General features: G+C 34.6%; 1 protein-coding gene across 1 annotated transcript in view; it reads left to right on the top strand.

Moving 5' to 3' along the window:
* LAMA2 (laminin subunit alpha 2) overlaps nt 1-18,147 on the top strand; it is a 614,367-nt gene that overhangs the window by 408,379 nt on the left and 187,841 nt on the right. Inside the window, exons 23-27 of the mRNA XM_060114490.1 lie at nt 10,302-10,538; nt 12,343-12,486; nt 14,217-14,396; nt 14,505-14,693; nt 14,777-14,910. Coding sequence (XP_059970473.1) covers nt 10,302-10,538; nt 12,343-12,486; nt 14,217-14,396; nt 14,505-14,693; nt 14,777-14,910 — 884 coding nt within the window. The remainder of the gene's footprint in view (nt 1-10,301; nt 10,539-12,342; nt 12,487-14,216; nt 14,397-14,504; nt 14,694-14,776; nt 14,911-18,147) is intronic.

Genomic DNA, 18,147 nt, shown 5'->3' with positions numbered 1-18,147 from the left:
CAGCACCAGGAAACTACTCTTTTCATTCTATCACTATAGTTTTGCCATTTCTACAAACACATAAATAGAGTCATATTCCATGTTGCTGTTTGGAGGGTTTTTTTGTTTGTTTTGGGGGATTATTTTTAGTTTGGCTTCCTCTACTTAGTATAATGCTTTTGTAATTCATCCATCTGTTATATTTTATCAGTAGTTCTTTTTAATTGTTTAATAATTTTTCATTGTCTGTTATGCTATGACTTGGGTCATTTCCAGTTTGGTCCTATTATGAATAATTTTGCTGTGACCATTAGTGTATAAATGGCAAAAGCAAGTGTGTAGACACAATTTCATTCCTCTTCACAAGAACACTCCACATCCCTGCCCGTACTCAAGATAAGTCTTTTTTTTTTTTTTATTTTAAGCATTCAATTGGGTGTGTATTCATATATTTGCATTTCTTTTTTTTTCAATGATATTAGGAATAATTTTGGGTTTTTGTCAGTTATATATCTTCTGGGTGCCTATTTAAATCTTTTGCCTATTTTTATTTGGGGTTGTTTGTTTACTTAGTAATAAGTTGAAAGAGGTCTTTATATATTCAGGATACTAGCCCTTTAATACATCTAGTTCTGCAACTGTTTTCTCCTAGTATATGACTTGCTTTTCAATTCCTCTAAGTATCTTTAATTTTTATAAAAATTAATTTTTCTTTCATGGTTCGTGCTTTTTATGGTCCATCTAGGAAGTAAATTTATATTTCTTAAAGGTCTAAAGTATCTCTCCTGTGTTTTCTTCAAGAAGTTTTGCAGTTTTATGTCTTAAATTTGGATCCATTTTCAATTTTCAATATTAATTTTTATATACGGTGTGAAGTAAAGGCCAAAATTCACTATTTTTCTGGATGTCCAATTTTTCCAACACCAGTTGTTGAAAAGGCTATCTTATTTTCCCCATTGAATTACTTTGATTCCTTTGTCAAAATAAACTGACTATATATGCGTTCACACACTTCTGGACTCTATTCTGTTTAATTGATTTATGTCTATCCTTATGCTGACAGTACACTGTCTTGATTACTGTAGCTTTCTAGCAAGGAATGAAATTAGGTGGTATAAGATCTCCACCCTTGTTCATCATTTCCCATACCATTTGGTTACATTGAATCCTTTGCATTTCCATATAAATTGACAACTCAGCTTGCCAATTTCTTTCTAAAAAGCCTGCTAAGATTTCATTGGGATTATGTTAAATCTACAGGTCAATTTGGGAAAAATTGACATTTTAAGAACATCAGATCTTCCAGTGTATGAACATGGCATAACTTTCCATTTAGTTAAGTATTTATCATTTTCCTCAACAACGTTTTATAGGTTTTGGTGTGCAAGACTTGCACATGCATTATTAAATTTACTGTTGTATTTCATACTTTTGATGCAAATGCTATTATTTGTTCCATTTCAGTTTCTAATTGTTTGTTACTAGAATAGAAAAATACAATTATTTTTATACATTGACCTTCTATACTGCAATCTTCCTAAGCTTATTAGTTTTATTTGCTTTTTGGTAGATTCATTAGGATTTTTTATCTAGACAATAGTGTCATCTGCAAATTGAGTTTTACTTCTTCCTCTCCAATCCATATAAGTTTTATTTCATTTTCTTGACCTACTGCAGTAAATTGTTGACTAGAAGAAGTTGGAGCAAACATCTTTGCCTCATTCCTTATGTTAAGTAGAAAGCATTCAGTCTTTTATAATTAAAACATAATTAAGAATGATGTTAGCTATATTTTACTTATAGATGCTCTTTATCAGTTTTAGGATGTCTCTCATGTTCCTAGGTTGCTAAGAACTTTTATCAGTAATGTGTGTTCAATTTTGTCAAATAAATTTCTGCAGCTATTGAGATGATCATATGATTTTTCTTTTTAAGCTGTTAATATGGTGAATCATATTGATTGATTTTCAAATGTTGATCCAACTTTGTAATCCTCAGATAAACCCTGCTTGATCATGGGGGATTATTCTTTTAGAATTATTTTAGATTATGTTTGCTAGCATTTTGTAAATGGTTTTTGGATCTACATTCATAAGGAATATTGGTTTATATTTTTTGTAGTGTTGTTTTCCAGTTTTGGTATTGGGGTACTGCTAGCCTCATGAAATAGATTGGGAAGTATTCCCATTACATAATTTCTGAAGAGTTTACATAATCAATGAAATAGAAAACAAAAATACTCTAGAAAAAAGTCAGTGAAGCCCAAAACTGATTCTTTGGAAAGATTAATAAAGTTGACAATACTCTAAGAAGATTGATCAAGAAAAAAAGAGAGAAGAAACAAATAAAATCATGAATAAAGAAGGGGACATAACTATAGATCCTATAGACATTAAAAGAATAATATGGGAATAATCTGAACAACTTAAAACAATAAATTTGATAACATATTAAATGAAGTGAATGGAGGAATATTTTCAAAGGTTTATTTTAACATCCCTTTTTTTTCTTACTTTGAAGTTAATTTGCCCTTGTGTTTCATGTTTCTTAAGGTGAAAACTTAGATTATTGATTTGAGATCTTTCTTTTTTACTAATATAAGCACTTCATATTATAAATTTCCTTCCAGGCACTACTTTAATTGTATCCCATACATTATGATATGCTGTGTCTCAATTTTCATTGTTTAAAATATTCTTACTGGGCTTCCCTGGTGGCACAGTGGTTGAGAGTCCTCCTGTCGATGCAGGGGACACGGATTCGTGCCCCGGTCCGGGAGGATCCCATATGCTGTGGAGCGGCTGGGCCTATGAGCCATGGCCGCTGAGCCTGTGCTCTGCAACGGGAGAGGCCACAACAATGAGAGGCCCGCATACCACAAAAAAAAAAAAAAAAAAAAAAAAAAAAAAAATATATATATATATATATATATATATACATACATATTCTTGTTTTATTTTTAATCCAATGATTATTTAAAAGTATGTTCTTTAATTTGCAAATATTTGGGAGTTTTCAATATCTCTTTCTGTTATTGTCATCTAGTTCTGTATTGGTCTGAAAACATAATTTGTATTTTTTAGTCCTTTTGGATATATAGAGGTTTCTTTTTTGTATCCATTTTGATTAACATGTGTCCTTGAAAACAAGGTGTGTTATGTTCTGGCATCGTTGGATAAAATCTTCTATAAAAGTCAATTATCTTTAATGACTTTTATGTCTGCATATTTTCTCAATAACTGAGGGTGTTGAGCTATACGTGTGATCTATTTCTTCTTTCAGTTCTCTCGGGTTTTGATTCATGTATTTTGTAGCAGTGATATTAGGTGTATGCTCATTTAAGATGAATCTATCTTTTTGAAAAGTTGATGCCTTTATCATTATGAAGCATCCCTGTTTATCCATGATAATGTTCCTTGTTCTGAAGTGTACTTTTTTCTGATATTCATATAGCTATTCTGTCTTTCTTCTGATTGGTGTTTTTGTGGTCGTATACATTTTTAAACATTATCATTTATTCCATCTCTTTTTAAAAATAGTTTAATGTGTTTCTTTTAGGTAGCATATATCTAAATCTGTTGTTTATCTTATCTTAATGCTTCAGTCTCTTAATTCAAGTATTTAAATCATTTCCACTTAATGTAATTATCAGTCTGAATGGGTTAAGTCTACATTTTGTTATTTGCTTTATATTTGCCCTATCTGCTCTTACCTTCATTTTTCTTCTTTTTCTACCTCACTTTGGACTGAGTAATTTTTTATAATTACATTTTATATTCACTTTGACTTCTTAGCTCTACTTATTTATTTTATATTTTTGTCTTTGTCTAGGGATATACATCTTTAACTTTTCATAATGTACCTTAAAATAATGTTTTACCACTTTACATTTAACATAAGAAACTTGCAAGAGTAAACCTCTAATTTTCTTTCTTATCTTTATGCTATTTTTGTCATATATTTTACTTCTGTATATTATATATCCCACAATATAATCTCATGATTTTGATTTAAATAATCAATTATTTTTTCAAAAGGAGAAAAAACTTATTTTCTGTTTTTCTATATAAATATCAATTTCAGTGCTCTTTATTACTTTGGGTACATCCAAATTTCTATTATTATTATTATTAATTATTATTATTATTATTTCTAGTATTTCAGGTCTGCTGACAATGATTCTTTCAATTTTTGTTACCAAGAAGTCTCTATTTTTCCTTCATTTTTCAAAGTTATTGTTTCAGAGTATATAATCCTAAATCCTGTTTTCAGCAATTTGATTATGTTGTCTTTTTGTAGTCACCTTATATTCATTTCTCAGGGGGTTAGTTGGACTTGGATCTGTGGTATTGAAGACTTCATCAAAGTTGGAAATTTTCCAGCCATTATATCTTTAAATTTTTGTTTGTTTGTTTTTCATCCCCATTGTCTCCTTCTGGAACTCATTATGTATGTGTTGGACCACTTGATATTTTCCCACAGCTCACTGAAATTCTGTTTATTCTTTCATTCTTCTTTTTTTTATATTCTTCATTTTTGTTAGTATCTATTGTTAGGTGTTCAGATTCACTGATTTTTTTTCTTCTGTAGTAACTAATCTGTTGTTAATCCAGTTGCTAGTCTTTTTTCATTTCAAATATGTATCTTTCATCTTTAAATTTCCTTGTGGATCTATTTATATCTTTCATTTCTCTCCTCCTTATATTCACATTTTTCATTTATCCTTGAGAATATTTATTTATAATATTTATAAATATTGGTTTTTGTAAGGTAGTTTTCTGCTAATTCTATCATTTGTTTTATTTTAAGATCATGCTTACTGGTTGATTTTTTTTCCTGATTATGAACTATACTTTCTTGCTTCTTTGCATGACTGGTGATTTTTATTTGGATGCCAGATGTTGTACATTTTTTCATTGTTGCACATTAGATTTGTTGTATTCCTTTAAAGAGAGTTGAACTTATCCTGGCTATCAGGTTAGTTACTCACTGATCACTTGAATCCTTTTGATGCTTGCTTTTAAATTTTACTGAGGAAGGTCCAGAGCAGCCTTTAATCTAAGAATCACTTAACCCTACTACTAAGGGGCTAAATACATTGAGAACACTACCCAGTGCATTACTATCTGTTCACTCTGGCTATTGGGAATATGAATTATTCCAAGCTTTCTGTGCACCCTAGGAATTTTTCAGCCTCAGGCTTTCCAATTATTTTTTTCTCCAACCACGTAGAATTTCATTCCATGCATGCACAGATCAGTACTTAGCCAATGACTCAAGGGAACCCTTCTGCATATCTCTGGAATTTTCTCTCTAACTTCCTTCTTTTTGGACACATATTCTACTTGTCTTCCATAAATTCTAATTGCCTCAGCTTCTCCAAACTCTATGCTGTTTCTCAATTCAGCTATAGTTTTGGGCTTTATTTGGTTTTCCCCTCTTTGGGTTGCAGATTAGACTGCCTTTATGTTCTAACTCATTTGTTTTCCTTCTCTCAAAAATCACAGTCCTTCACTTCCTGTTATCCAATGTTTGAAAAGTTATTTCTTGGTTTTTATTTGTGTATGTGTTTTGTTTTTAGTTTTGTAGTTTAACGGATTAAAAGAGAGGAGATAAACCATGCAAGTGCTCTAAAAACTAAGAGACTGTTTAAAAAGAAGGAATATTCTTTAGTGCCTAGTGCAACACAAAGTTCAAGTAAGATTAGGGCTGAACTGTGTCCATTAAATTTAAGAGCAATAAATAAGGGCATTTTTGATGTTAGTGAGAGTCATTCCAGTTGATCACATTGGACTGAGAAATACTGGAACATAATGAATAAGTGTGGCCTGTTTGACTCCATGGTAGTACTCTATAGAGATGTAAACTATTATTTTCTACTGAGTTAGCACACATGTATTCTGTAACCATTATTACATATTTGATAAAATATCTGAATACATTCATCTAGAATACACTGATCTAGAGGAAAACAAGAGTATTGGTGACTGTTCAAGGAAGCGCAGACACATGACTTCAATTAGACATGTGATTAAATTAAAAACTGGACAGGACGCTCATTTTTCTATTGTCAATAACACTATTAAGTTTGAAGGTCCATAGAGATACATTTTTTGGAAACAAAACAAAAATTTCTCAAGAGTGCCAAAGATTTTTGATGAGTATGAACAATGTTTTAAGTTTCTATGACTGACATTTTGCATTTTCAACCTCAAATCCAAGCATCTGCCCCATCGCTTGACTCATGAATAAGTTGTACATAAACTTAAGAGGGTTCCATGTTATCTACAAAATCCTATGATATGGCCAAACTCTAATGAAACTCCTGAAATTGAAGCTGATTCTTAATGTTCAGGATGTAAATCAGGATAGAATGTAGACCAAGTTTGTTTTTTAAGCATTTGTATGTTTGATACCATTATATTTACTGATCATTGAATAAACATTATGTTGACTGAAGTAGATCGAAATATTTTGATTACTTTGAACCACTGTTAAAAATCTAAATTTCTGAATAGCTAGGCACTTCATCATTGTGAATAATTACAAAAAATTCATACATCCCTCACAAATATTTATAAGCATGAATCCTACTATTTAAAAATCTTGGATGATTATAATCTAAATGAACAGTGATTTGAGATTTATAGCTTTCGTTTCTTTGTGTCATGGATAATTTCTCTGTGCTGAGGTATGAGCACACACATCATCTGAGCTTTTATTGAACTAGAATACAAAGCCTGCCATCTTTCACTAGCAGGGGAATAGTGCATAAATCCTCTATTGCTAAGCAAACATTACATCTAATTATGATTTACATTTCATGTTGGCTATAGTACTCTCTAAACATATGGTTAATGGTCTCTTTTATTCTCTACTATAACTTCCTGAATAAACTCCCTGATTTGGAAAGGTCCCAATGTCTATCTGTACTGTTGACTAGTCTTTAAGAATTAATGCTTTTGTTTTATAATAATAAATTTGTAGCAGACATTTCATATTTTAGTTAAAGTCTAAAGACAGTTATTTTAGTTAATAAAGTCTAAGACATCTATTTTAGTTAAATATCTCTATCTCATAAAACAATTTTTAAAGTTATTACATGATTATAGTTTCCATAACATATAATTTTCTCTTTCTGATTATGGTCAGTTTTGTTTAAATGAGTCAAGGAAAAATTATTTAAAGGAATAAGTCAGTCATCCTTATTTTGAATTCTCATTCTACATCTGATGTTCTATAAGGATGAGTTACTTGGGGGGATGGCAATTGTTTGTTCTATGCTTTGGAAACTATGGCCATGTTTGTAGTATAATAAATAATCACGTTTTAGATCTTTGAGTTTAAAATACCTTTTAGGAGCATCCCCTACTGCAGGCCATTTTACTGGATAGCAATGAAGACAGAAAAATACTGAACCAGAAAGACACCAAAAATAAGGCCAGGTGATATTTTAATATCAGAATCTTGGGAAATATTTCACCAAACATTTCAACAGGGAAGAGATAATAGATGGAAAGCTGGTGATTGTACATCAGATCCTGGAAAGTGTTGTCCCATAAGTAAACTGCTGGCAGGAGCAGAAGCAGGAATAGCCCTAGTAGTAGTGGGTATAAGAATTAAGCTGAGCAATGACAGTGTGAGAAATGCAAAGTGAGATCCAGCCAGACTTGGATCTGGAAATTTGGCAAGTTGTTTTGCATATGAGTATGCCACAGAGCTGTAGATCTGAGAAGGATAATTAATAGAAAATCACCAAAAAAAGAGGTCATAGACTAAGTACAAAGCCTGTATGGTGGCAAACTCAGACACAGAGACAGGTGTACTCACTTGGGAGACAGAAACCACACTAGTTGTTTAAACAGGGAAAGTAGAATATAAAGAATTGTTAACCGGTAAAAGGATAAAAGAGGGATATAAAATGTCCTGAAGTAGTAGGTACAAAAGAGTAGCTACTACTTCCAGGGTGAGGGGTGGTGGACAGTGAAGGAACCAAGGGCTAGGGGAAGGCACCCCACTGCCCTCCACTCCCAACAAGGCTTAGGTTCAGACATAGTTGAAAAGAATGTGGCTACCACAGGAATGCATAGCCTGCTGGTGGTAAAACACAAACAATAATAATAATACACAAAACTCACCAGAGTTTGTGGGCAAGTGTTTGTCTATAGATGCTACCCATCATTGCTGGAGGATATGGGTATGCTGGAGCTACTTAGAAGCAGCCTGTTGTGGTCAAAGCTTGTGTGCAGACCTAAGCAGCCTAGGGGAGAGAGTGGCCTGATGGCATAGCTGGAATTCTTTCTGGGCCTCTGGGCTCCCATGCTAAATAATTAAATAATAATGATGGCAATAGTAATGAAGAACCAGAACCCAGAACAGAAATGTCTTTCCATCACTATGGCCTTCTAATGAATAAGCCTAATGTTCTGCTACCTGGCCAGGGAGAAGTGTCCACAGGGTCTAACTGCAGTATCACAAAGCAGGGCAAGGAGGAGTGAGTTTAGAGCTCAGAGACAGCAGAGTAATCACTGGCACAGCTGATCTGTGAAAATGATGTATTCCAAGACCTTAAATAACATTTAGAAATCCACTTGAATTTTAATTAAAATGCAAGGAACTATGAGCTGTAAATCAGAAACAGAGAGCCTTAAGCAATAGGAGACAAAGAGAAATGTGGATGAGCAGCAATTGAAGATTGTTGATGAGATGAGATAAAGAAATTATTGAAAAGAAGCTAAAAATGCAGCAGTGTAATTAAAATAACTATTGGTGGTATATACATACAACAGAATTTTCATGGTGTAGAATGGAAAGGACAAAATGGAGAACAAATTTGAGAGGCAAATAGGGAAACGACTACAGAAAACAGTAGTATATTATTGATTTGGCAGACAGACAAAAATGATGTACTTTAAGAATTATAAATGATCCTGAAGAAGAATATTGATAAATTAAAACAGAAGTAAAAATCAAAAACAAATTTGAAGAAATAGCACTGAATTAAAGAACAATTTTATTCTCAAACTGAAAGAACTCACCATGTTCCAGTAAATTAATTTTTAAAAAGACTCAAGCTTTTAAAAATTCTCACAAAACTTGGCATCATTTTATTTTATTTTTCAATTTTTTTATGTTTTTAATAGTTTTAACATCTTTTTGGAATATAATTGCTTTACAATGGTGTATTAGTTTCTGCTTTATAAAAAAGTGAATCAGCTATATGTATACATATAACCCCATATCTCCTCCCTTTTAAAAAAAAAAAAAAGTAGCTGCTCAAACATGAATATCAGAAGGAAAACAAAAAGATATCTTGAATTAGTAGCTTGATCCCCTTCTGTGCTAGTTTCCTTTTCCCGGAAATACATTTTGTACTGTTTTGTTAGTTGAGTTTTAAGTGTCTCAAGAGGTGATGGATCTGGCACTTCCTTGGCAGCATATTTCACAGTCTAATAATCTTAATAGCTTCAATACTCGGGAATGTGTTTAACCCAGTCTTATTTGTTTGTATAGGTTAAAATTTTCCAAGGGCCTCTCATCACCCTAGCAATAGGAATTTTTTAATGGTCTCATCACTTTTTAATTGCTTAAACTTTTACCTTTTTTTTTAGTGTTTAAAATAAAAGGTTTGGAATGAGCATTAAAAAAATTCTAGCAAAATTTCAAATTACATATATAAAGAGAAAATCCTATGCATATCTAGGAAGAAGAAAAAAGGTTACCAGCAAAGCACCTCAGATTGGGCTTTTCTGCAAACCTAACTCTAAAACACAGCATCCTAGATATCACTTCTCCTCTAAATTCTCCCTGGCTTCCCCACATCTGGTTTGGTGCTTTTTATACGTTCTCATAGCATTTTGCGTTTTCCCCATTATATCATGCTTATTCCACTGTGTTATATTTATGTATTTACTTCTCTCCCTACATTAGATTGTAAGGTATGTCTCTATACAATAAATGCTATAAAAATGAAATGATAAGGTAAAATGGCTTTGTCTAAAGTTCAATCTCTGAAGTAAGAAGTATTTGAAGAAAACCTATACCTAACTCCTGCTCACCACAAAGACAGAGAAAACACAGTTTCTTTCTTATTCAATAGCTTTATGGTTTCTGGACACTCATATATTTTAGTAAATGCATGAAGCAATTTTAACATTATGTTCACTGATGTTTCCCAAGCGACTAAACTAGAACAGTACAAAGCATATAACAGACATATGATTAATATGTGCTTAATTGAAGCATAGAAACATTAGAATTAAAATTTAAAGATATTGCCCATGAAATGATGTTAATCATTGCTGTTTTTATCTCCTCCATAGCCTTGTAACTGCAGCTCGGTGGGATCCTTGGATTTCCAATGCAATATAAACACGGGGCAATGCAACTGTCGTCCCAAATTCTCTGGTGCAAAATGTACAGAGTGCAATCGAGGCCACTGGAACTACCCTCACTGCAATCCCTGTGACTGCTTCCTGCCAGGGACTGATGACTCAACCTGTGATTTAGAGACTAAAAAATGCTCCTGTACCGATAAGACTGGGCAGTGTACTTGTAAGGTATGTGCTGCCGAAATTCAGTAAGGAAAAACCTTACTCAATTCTATTTCCATTGCTCAGCTTTAACTTCATTCAGTTATTTATTTCTGCATCATTAGGCCAGACAGACAGAAAAATGAAAATTCATTGCCAGACAGTTTTTTCTAGCATACAGATAAGCATTGATTTTTAAGAACTGATTTTCAACCAAAACCCAACGTATTTTTCTAGCACGTATAAATGATATATTTTCGACAGTAAAGTTCAGTTTGTCTTTACATATTCACTTTGCTTCAACAAGAATAATGTGGGAGAGAAAAAGTTCTCTTAAGCATCATCAGAGAAAATCATAGCTAAATGATAAGGTTTATTTAAAAAAAAATTTCTCCTCAAATTAATCCGCAATCACTATACACTGAAAAATAGATATACTGCTGTGGAAGTTCAGTAAAATTTCATCACGTATAAGCACTGACATTACAAACAGTGACTATATGCAAATTTCAGTCCTCATTAATATTGTTAAATGATGTAGGAAAACAGCCAATTAAAAAGGGTAAGAAGGGCTTCCCTGGTGGTGCAGTGGTTAAAAATCCGCCTGCCAACACAGGGGACATGCGTTCGAGCACTGGTCCGGAAAGATCCTACATGCCGTGGAGCAACTAAGCCCGTGCACCACAACTACTGAGCCTGTGCTCTAGAGCCCGCGAGCCACAACTAATGAGCCTGCGCTCTAGAGCCTACGAGCCACAACTACTGAAGCCCACGAGCCTAGAGCCCACGCTCTGCAACAAGAGAAGCCACCACAATGAGAAGCCCGTGCACCGCAACGAAGGGTAGCCCCTGCTCGCTGCAACTAGAGAAAGCCTGCGTGCAGCAACAAAGACCCAACGCAGCCAAAAATAAATAAAAATAAAATAAAAATTTTTAAAAAAGGGTAAGAAGGATTTTTTTCTCCCTTAGATATTTCTGGAAAATCAGTCCCAGGATAAATGCAGTAAAGACTGTATCAGAAGTATCTTTTCAAATCTGAATGAGATCCTTGCTGGGTAGAGTAATCTTGGTTGCAGGTTTTTCTCCTTCATCACTTTAATTATGTTCTGCCACTCCCTTCTGGCTTGTAGAGTTTCTGCTGAGAGATCAGCTGTTAACTTGATGGGGATTCCCTTGTGTGTTATTTGTTGTTTTTCCCTTGCTGCTTTTAATATGATTTCTTTGTGTTTAATTTTTGACAGTTTGATTAATATGTGTCTTGGCGTATATGCAAAGAGAGTCAGAGGAAACAGAAAGATGAAATCTAGGGAGTGGTTGTAAAGAGTCTTGAGAATTTAGGAAAATGGAAGGTTCTGTCGTTAAAAGTCCTAGACAAAGCACAAAGTATGATGCTGCATTATTACATATTATAATTATGATTATACTTAATACATGCTATATGTGCATATATACAGTGTAATTCAATAATAATTATTTAAATCTATATTTTAACATCCTGCCTGTTTTTTACAGCTTTATTTTGCTTTCAAAATTCTCATGAATCTTTCATATTCCTCACAGTGGAATAATGGGAAATGTGCTGCCTAAATTTAAAAAACAACATACAATATCCTTAGTAATGCATGTATTTATAAATAAAGCATTTTTTAGACCCATGCCATGCTAACAAAGAGATTAACTACATATGCTATTTGAGATGTGAGTCTGATATTCAGCATTCTTTTATTTTTTGTTTCATTGTCTTTAAAATGTGCTCCTGTTATTCATTCTTGAGTTTATTTCTCTCACCATGTCACCGTATGGACTCTGGGGATCTCTCATCTTTCTTCAGGTGAATGTGGAAGGCATCCGCTGTGACAGGTGCCAGCTTGGAAAATTTGGACTTGAGGCCAAGAACCCACTTGGCTGCAGCAGCTGCTATTGCTTCGGCGCCACTAATCAGTGCTCTGAAGCAAAAGGACTGATCCATACGTGGGTGAGTAAGGAACTGCTGAGCCATGTAATGGTATAATGTTAGTTCCTGCTGGCGTCTTTTAGCCAGGCACTGACAGGTAGGAGGAAATGGCAAAACATTTAAGTAACCTTTTCCCCTGCGCATGTTTAGAACTGGTAGAGGGGCCATGTGCCATTAGACAGTTGGAGTAAATATCGTTTTTATCCTGCCTTTAAAAGAGTTCATTTATTGCAGATAAGGAAATAGATGCCAAGTGAAAAAGGAAAACATTATAAGGGAAATGTTATGTTTGGGGATGGGAAGAAGCTGCCTTCTGAAGAGCAAGGGCACCAGAGTGGGAAGATAGATGTGTGTTCATGCAGTAATGAAAACCAGAACTTGCACATTTAGTCCAACCAAGCTTAGAGAATCATCGCTCTTTAAGGTGGAAAAAAGTTCATTTTTGCCTTAATTTTCCTTTAACTCTTCCTACTTTTAAACTCTACTTATTGTTAGTGTAAAAGACCAGTTTTCACAGATGTTGTGGATTTCACTATGCAAACAAGTCAGAAGGGTTTATCCCCTCTCCTACCTGTTCATTGTGCATGAGTTCTATTTCTCATGAGAACAGTTCATCAGAAGGGGATGGGGCTGCAGATAGACATGCAGTCTATCACTCTTTTTTTTTTTAACATCTTTATTAGAGTATAATTGCTTTACAATGGTGTGTTAGTTTCTGCTTTATAACAAAGTGAATCAGCTATACATATACATATATCCCCCTACCTCCTCCCTCTTGTATCTCCCTCCTACCCTCCCTATCCCACCCCTCTAGGTGGTCACAGAGCACCGAGCTGATCTCCCTGTACTATGCGGCTGCTTCCCACTGTCTGTTTTACATTTGGTAGTATATATAAGTCCATGCCATGCTCTCACTTCGTCCCAGCTTTCCCGTGTCCTCAAGTCCATTCTCTACATCTGCGTCTTTATTCCTGTCCTGCCCCTAGGTTCTTCAGAACCACTTTTTTTTTTTTTAGATTCCATATATATGTGTTAGCATATGGTATTTGTTTTTCTCCTTCTGACTTACTTCACTCTGTGTGACAGACTCTAGATCCATCCACATCACTACAAATAACTCAATATCATTTCTTTTTATGGCTGAGTAATATTCCATTGTATATACGTGTCACATCTTCTTTATCCATTCATCTGTCGATGGACACTTAGGTTGCTTCCATGTCCTGGCTATTGTAAATAGAGCCGCAATGAATATTGTGCCACATGACTCTCTTTGAATTATGGTTTTCTCAGGGTATATGCCCAGTAGTGGGATTGCTGGGTCACATGGTAGTTCTATTTTTAGTTTTTTAAGGAACCTCCATACTGTTCTCCATAGTGGCTGTATCAATTTACATTCCCACCAACAGTGCAAGAGGGTTCCCTTTTCTCCACACCCTCTCCAGCATTTACTGTTTGTAGATTTTTTGATGATGGCCATTCTGACTGGTGTGAGGTAATATCTCATTGTAGTTTTGATTTGCACTTCTCTAATGATTAATGATGTTGAGCATTCTTTCATGTGTTTGTTGGCAAGCTGTGTGTCTTCTTTGGAGAAATGTCTATTTAGGTCTTCTGCCCATTTTTGGATTGGGTTGTTTGTTTTTCTGATATTGAGTTGCATGAGCTGCTTGTAAATTTTGGAGGTTAAGTTTAAAGCAGGCCTCCAAAGACTTAAACTCACCCCCCTGCTGTGTTTTGATCCCATGCAGGTGACTCTGAAGCCTGAGCAGACCATTCTGCCCCTGGTGGATGAGGCGCTGCAGCACACAACTACCAGAGGCATCATTTTTCAACATCCAGAGATTGTTGCACACATGGATCTGGTGAGACAAGATCTCCATTTGGAACCTTTTTATTGGAAACTTCCAGAACAATTTGAAGGAAAGAAGGTAAGGACGAGAACTTTGAAGTCACATGAGAACAAAATAAAATATGTTTTTAGAATAATGCTATTTGAAGATTTTTCTAACTCATCATTCCTCATTCTGTTTTATCAGTTGATGGCCTATGGTGGCAAACTCAAGTACACAATCTATTTTGAGGCTCGGGAAGAGACAGGTTTCTCTACATATAACCCACAAGTTATCATTCGAGGTGGGACTCCTAGTCATGTGAGAATTATCGTCAGGCATATGGCTGCTCCTCTAATTGGCCAGTTGACAAGACATGAAATTGAAATGACAGAGGTAAGGTGGTTAGTTGTTGGGTGCCAGGATGCCAATGGATTTGCACTCAGTTTGGGCAAAGTAGTTTCTTTTCTTGTTAACAGAAAAAATGGAAATATTATGGTGATGATCCTCGAATCAGTAGAACTGTGACCCGTGAAGACTTCTTGGATGTGCTATATGATATCCATTATATTCTTATCAAGGCTACTTATGGAAATATCATGAGACAAAGCAGGTAAATTATAATGAATATCCAAGTTAATTTCTTATTCTAGAGTCTATAAGAGAGATCAGTAAGACATCAGACAACAAAGATTTAAAAGTTTGGTTTGGGAGTGTGATGATAGAAGACTAGTCAAGGATGGCCTCCAGGTCATCTGGTGGAAATTACTGCCATTCCCCCCAAAGGGGAAACAGAATCAGAAGCAAGATTAAGGGGAAAAAATATTGAATTGATCTTTGACATGGTGAATTTTAGATGTCAGGTAGAAATTCAGGAGAAGATGTCCTGCAGGGTAGAGAGAATTCACTGCTGTGCTATAAGTAGGTTGTAAGATTGCTGAGAAGGTATCCTCCTTCAACCGTCAGGGGAACCAGGCAGGGCCAAGTTGGTCCTGTCTCTCCCAACCATATGCATTCTCATCTGTTCACCCCAGTGTGCCATACTATATTGCCATTTTCCCTGTGCCTTATGATGTGAAAAGACTGGGAATCACATTGAATAGGAAAGTACACGGAAGAAGAACAAGAATGAATGTCATGAAAGCCAATGGATGAGAATACTATAAGGCAGTAGGTATGGTCGTATGACCCAAAGAGGACAATTAAAAGGAGGCTCTTTGAAACTGACACTTAGGATCACACTGGTGACATTCATACCAGTTTTAGTGAAGTCCTGGGGCAGAAATAGTCTCAAGGTTTTGAGGAATGAATGGAGTGCAATGAACCTAATATTATGAATGTAGACTATTGTTCTCCATGAACAAAACCATAAAAGGGAGGAATGAGGCCGTGTCAAAGGTCAAGGGAGGATTGTTTAATCGGAGAGAGAAGTAAGCATGTTTATATACCATGGGGCTGGGGAAGGGGAGGAATTAGTAGCAAGATATAAATTTAAAAATGATAGAATAAAGAGAAAATAAATAATGGAGAAGCCAGGATTCTTCAAAGTCATGAGTATACATGAGTATACTTGAGGTTATGTGCCTCAAGTATAAGGGAAAACTTATCTAATGAGATAAAATGAGGAACTGCACAGATGTAGCTAAATGTATGCCATGGAGGCAGAAAGTTGAGTTGAGTTCATACACATAGTCTCAACTTCTCCGGCATATTAGCTTCTCTGTTGTGTCTATAAGAAAATGAAATCAATAGATGTTTAGAAATAATCTTATATAACAAAATAGTAGATCAGTGCAGGACAACAAAAGAAAACAAAATTATGAACCCTCTCATTGACAAACCAATGAATATAAAAATACCATGTTTCACTTCATCCCAGCATGGACTTACATATACTGCCATGGACTTATATATACTATTATGTAAAATAGATAGCTAGTGGGAAGCAGCTGCATAGCACAGGGAGATCAACTTGGTGCTTTGTGACCATCTAGAGGGGTGGGATAGGGAAGGTGGGAGGGAGATACAAGAGGGAGGAGAATGGGGATATATGTATATGTATAGCTGATTCACTTTGTTATAAAGCAGAAAAGCAGAAAAGCACCATTGTAAAGCAATTATACTCCAATAAAGATGCTTAAAAAAATAAAATTAAAAATTAAAAAATAAAGAAAATAAAATAAAATACCTTAAAAAAAAGCATGTTTCAAATGTTTACACTGTTAAACATGTAGCAGAAAATGCTTTCTTTGTTGCAGAAGATCCATATTGCTCTTCTGATTGTACCAAAAGTAAGGACCAAATCAAGGACCAAAATTTACTTTTAAGTCTATATTGTTTTGATTTTTTTTCATATTTCTCATTTCTAACAGGAGATTCTTTGTTTTGTTTTTTATAGTAGGTCCTTGTTGATTATCTATTTTAAATATAGCAGTGTGTACATGTCAATCCCAAACAGGAGATTCTTTTATATGAAATAATTTTTAAAAAACATATACCAAAATATCTTGTCAGTTATATTGTTAATTATTTTAGAATTTCAAATGTAAATTAGGTGACAGAAGCCAAAGCAGGTTTGCATGTCCTAGAAGACAGCAGGTGTCTTTGTGAGTGTGAAAATATGTTATTTTGAAATTGTTCTGTGCTTCAGTAAAAAAGTTTGGTAGTACGCAGAACATTTTGTTAGTGGATCTGGTAGAAACAGTGTTGTCATACATTTTTCATCATGCTTTCTTTGCCTCTCTCACACCAATTCCACCTTTCTTTGCTGTAAGGTTATTTTTTTTCCCCATAAGTCTCTTTCTCTTATCACTTTATTTCATATACCTCACTAAATAATATCCTTTGGCTTAGGAGTTCCTTTTTTTAAACACTAGAGTAAGTAAATGCTTCATTTTTTCTAGGCTCAAAAAAACTAGAGTGAACATCTAGTAACGATAAAAACAAATAAAGCAGTGGATCAGCACTTGATTTTGTAAGACAGTGGAATTTTGACAAGGTCAGAGATATGTTTGAGTCTTCCTCTCAAAGTGGTTAGCACATAACGCTGCATCTTTATTCAGTTACAAATTTAAATAGTCTCAGAAGCAGAGAGTTTGTTATACATGTGGTTTGAGGTTCTGACTTTGTACATATTGCAATGCTGAAATTTTCTTTTTTCTTTGCTTTTGTCCTCTCTTACATTTATTTGAAGAACTTAACGACTTTGTTTTTCAGTATTCATTTAAATAGATGCCTGAGTTTGGCCAAATCCCTGATTCAAGCAAAACAGTTCCTCTCTGATTCCCTGAGGAAAAATAATGATATGTTGCAGAAATGTCTGTTGCTAACACCATTCAGGTTTCACTTGGTTTTTAAATACTCACTGGTCTGTTGAGTGCATGCATGTGCCAGAGAAGGGAAGGTGATGCTAGAAACTCCTCAGGTTATAAAATACCATGAGATACTAGCAGAGATGACTTTGCAACAAACACCGAGTTACCTTCCTACTCCCTCAGAGAACCCAGAGTCTTTCTTGTAGGAGGGGAGCGGTTTATTTACAGATCACAACTGCTGTGCATCCTATCATGAAGGGAGCATGAAATCTGAATTTTAACTGAACATGTGTTTCATAAAGGCTGGCTGGTCTTCAGATTGTAGATTACAATGGGAGCCAAGTCAGAATGTGCATTCATAATCCAGTGTCAATAAAACCTACCTATGCTTGTTATAAAGTTTATGATTCAAGCTCCTTAAGCTATTAGAGGTGCATTTTATTGAAGCAAAACTATTCATTGTCTGGTTTAAAAGTTTATTTGCGGAACATTTCATGTTACCAGTTAGTCATGAAACAGTCTGAGTTTATGGACTG

Source organism: Mesoplodon densirostris, chromosome 12, assembly GCF_025265405.1.
Source record: "Mesoplodon densirostris isolate mMesDen1 chromosome 12, mMesDen1 primary haplotype, whole genome shotgun sequence".
NCBI lineage: Eukaryota > Metazoa > Chordata > Mammalia > Artiodactyla > Ziphiidae > Mesoplodon > Mesoplodon densirostris.
Note: the sequence above shows the minus strand (reverse complement) of the source record. Positions and strands in the feature narration are given on the sequence as shown.